At 39.9% G+C, this 2,954-nt stretch overlaps 1 protein-coding gene across 2 annotated transcripts in view; it reads left to right on the forward strand.

The window, feature by feature from the left end:
- Positions 1 to 2,017, forward strand: part of FBXO48 (F-box protein 48) — a 10,387-nt gene extending 8,370 nt beyond the window's left edge. For both annotated transcript variants that reach the window (XM_004710250.2, XM_045294171.1), the window contains one exon: positions 299 to 2,017. In XM_004710250.2, coding sequence (XP_004710307.1) covers positions 299 to 493 — 195 coding nt within the window. In that variant the 3' untranslated portion in view covers positions 494 to 2,017. The remainder of the gene's footprint in view (positions 1 to 298) is intronic.
- The last annotated feature ends 937 nt before the right edge of the window (positions 2,018 to 2,954 follow it).

Consider the following 2,954-nt stretch of genomic DNA (forward strand, 5'->3'; position numbering starts at 1 on the left):
GCCAGAATTCTCAATGGTTTGATGGGTATATAATGAGGTAATTGAGCAGTTCGGAAGTCATATCGCCATTTTGGCTTCTGTTGTAGTTCGCTTCCATTTTCAGTAACACTGATGTTCAAGTAGTGAGCTGGATTTTGAAAGCTAACCATGTTGATAACTGAGGCTGGGTGTATACGTACTTCACTGTAAATACACTTCTCTTTTCTACAGCGTCAATCAACTTGTCTAGTTTTGAACAAACTCATTAACCATTTACCATATTCTCTTTCATGATGACGGCTTACCTTACCTCTTTCAGGCCACACTATGGAGGAATTACCGGAAGCATCAAGTGAAACGTGCCTGGCTAAGTGGACGATATAGCAACATAGACTCTCCCAGTGGCCTGCCAGGGCAAAGCATGTGCCCAATGGATGCAGAGACCTGGGGGGAGATTCTAGAAGTAGAACTGAAACGGAAAAATTATAAGCAACCTGTCAACTTGAGAGTCTAAATCCAACCTTTAAAAGAAAACTAAGAGGTTGGACATTTAAAATCATTTTAATTTTTGCACTCTAGTGGAAACACTTTCTGAATTTGTAATAGATAGAAATCATGAAACCGTATTTTGTAAGAAAGCTGTACTGAAAGTGATTTTAAATGTACTATTTAATGTATTTGTGTTAGTGCATTATGGCACTTTAAATTCAGAGGATTTGGTTGGTATTTTCTGGATAATTCAACAATTCTGAAAGCCATTTGAAGCTGAATTCAAGGTTCATTAAGTAGGAAGCATAACTAGGGAACATTGGGCAAGTAAAACTGGTACCAAGACATTTCAATGAGTACGAGATTTGTATCTCAATCCTTTTAAAGCTTTTCAGTTCAGTGTGATCCAACTGAATTGTCAAATAGGCAATTTTAAAGCAGGTTAAGCCTGTGGTTCAGTTTAAAATTAATCTTAAAAAGCGAATGTTGGTCAAGATTCCAATTCCCATTGTTAGAGACAGGACATACCTGGGCAGGTTCTAGAACACCTAACCAGCAGCAGACCTTGTCGGTGATATTAGTGCCTTTGAGTCAATTCGTACTCAGAGCGACCCAGAATGAAACGCCACCAGGTCTTGCACCATCCTCCTAAAGATTGCTACAGTTGAGGCCATTGTTGCAGTCACTGTCAGTCTGCCTCATCATGGGGTTTCCTCTTTTGCTTGAGCCTTTACTTAAGCGAGCATGATGTTCCTCTCCAGGGAAGGGTCCCTCCTGACTTGCTTAAGTAGAGCATTGTCTTGGCTCTCCTTCCAAGACAAATGTGTTCATTCCTCGGGCAGTTCAGGGTATATCTAATATTGTTCACCAACATTGTAATTCAAATGCATCAGTTCTTCCATGGTCTTTCTGATCTGTTGTCTACCTGTCCCATGCTTCAGAGGAGAATCTAGATTCCATGGCTTGGATCAGGCACATCTTAGTCCTCAAAGGGACACCTTTGCTTTTTAACGTAAGGACTTTCAAGAAGTTGTTCGTAGCAGCATGTTTTTCGCAGCAGCAGTTTGCCGAAGGCAGCATGTAGTTTAATTTGCTGACTAATGCTTCCAGGGTGCTGATCATGGATCCAAGTGCAAGGAAATCCTTGACAACTTCAGATTTTACCTCCTTTATCATGATGTTGCTGACAGGTCCAATTGTGAGGATTTTTGTTTTCTTTATGTTGAGGAGTAATTGATATTGGAAGCTATCTTCTTTTCTCTTCATCAATAAGTACTTCAAGTCCTCCTCACTTCCAACAAGCAAGGTTGTATCATGTGTGCATCACAGTCTGCTTCTAATCCTGATGCCGCATACAGCTTTGAAAGTGTGCTCCACTTAGGTTTGCTCAGCTTACTGGTGGACAAAGTATGGTGCAAACATTTCCTGGTTTTATACTATTCAGTATCTCTTATATATTCAAACGACTGCTTCTTTATCTCTGTACAGACTCCACATAAGCCCAATTAAGTGTTCTGGAATTCCCATTCTTCTCAGTAGTATCCGTCGTTTGTTGTGATCCACACCGTTGGATGCTTTTGCATACTCAATAAAACACAAGTAAGCATCTTTCTAGTATTCTCTGCTTTCAGGCAAGATCCATTGGGTATCAGCATTGACATCCCTGTTCCACACCATCGTCTAAATCCTGCTCAAAATTCTGGCCACTCCATGTCTATGCACTACTTCAACCATCGTTGAATTAATTGTCTTGAGCAATATTTTACTTGTGTGTGATATTAATATTGTTCAACACTTTCTGTGCACTTTGGAATGAGCACAAGTATGGCTTTCTTCTATTGAGTTGCTGTCTTTCAAGTTTCTTGGCATACATGAGTGATCACTCACAGTGTTGCATCAATTTGTTGAACCCTCTCAACTAGTATTCTGTCAATTCCTAGAGCCTTGATTTTAGACAATGCCTTCCGTCCAACTTAGATGTCTTCCTCAACACCATCTGTTCTTAATCAGATGCTACCTCTTGAAATGGTTGAACATTGACCAGTTATTCTTGATGTGACTGTGTATTCCTTATATTTTTTTGATGTTTCCTTATCATTCGTTTCTTTGCTCATAGAATCCTTCAATATTTCAACTCAAGACTTGAATTGTTCCTTTGGTCCTTTATGCCTTCTCTTTTGGTTTTCTCACTCCAGGCCTTTGCCATTTCATGAGAGCATACTGCACTTTGTCTTCTCCAACCACCCTTTGAAATCTTCTCACTCTTTTCTTTTCATTTACTACCTTCAAGGGAAATGTCACAGTCTCTTGGGACATCCATTTTTTACCTTATTCTTATCTTCCAAATGACCTTTTGCTTTCTTTGGGCATAATGTCCTTGATGACATCTCACAACGTGTCTTGTTTTCCACTCCTAGCAGAACTGCCACGTTCTTGGTAAAATGATCTAACCTTAGAGCACCATCTAGTGAGCTGCTTGGAGACGC

This window comes from Echinops telfairi, unplaced genomic scaffold, assembly GCF_000313985.2.
Source record: "Echinops telfairi isolate 266 unplaced genomic scaffold, ASM31398v2 ScPeMD7_2573;HRSCAF=3158, whole genome shotgun sequence".
In the NCBI taxonomy this organism is placed as follows: Eukaryota; Metazoa; Chordata; class Mammalia; order Afrosoricida; family Tenrecidae; genus Echinops; species Echinops telfairi.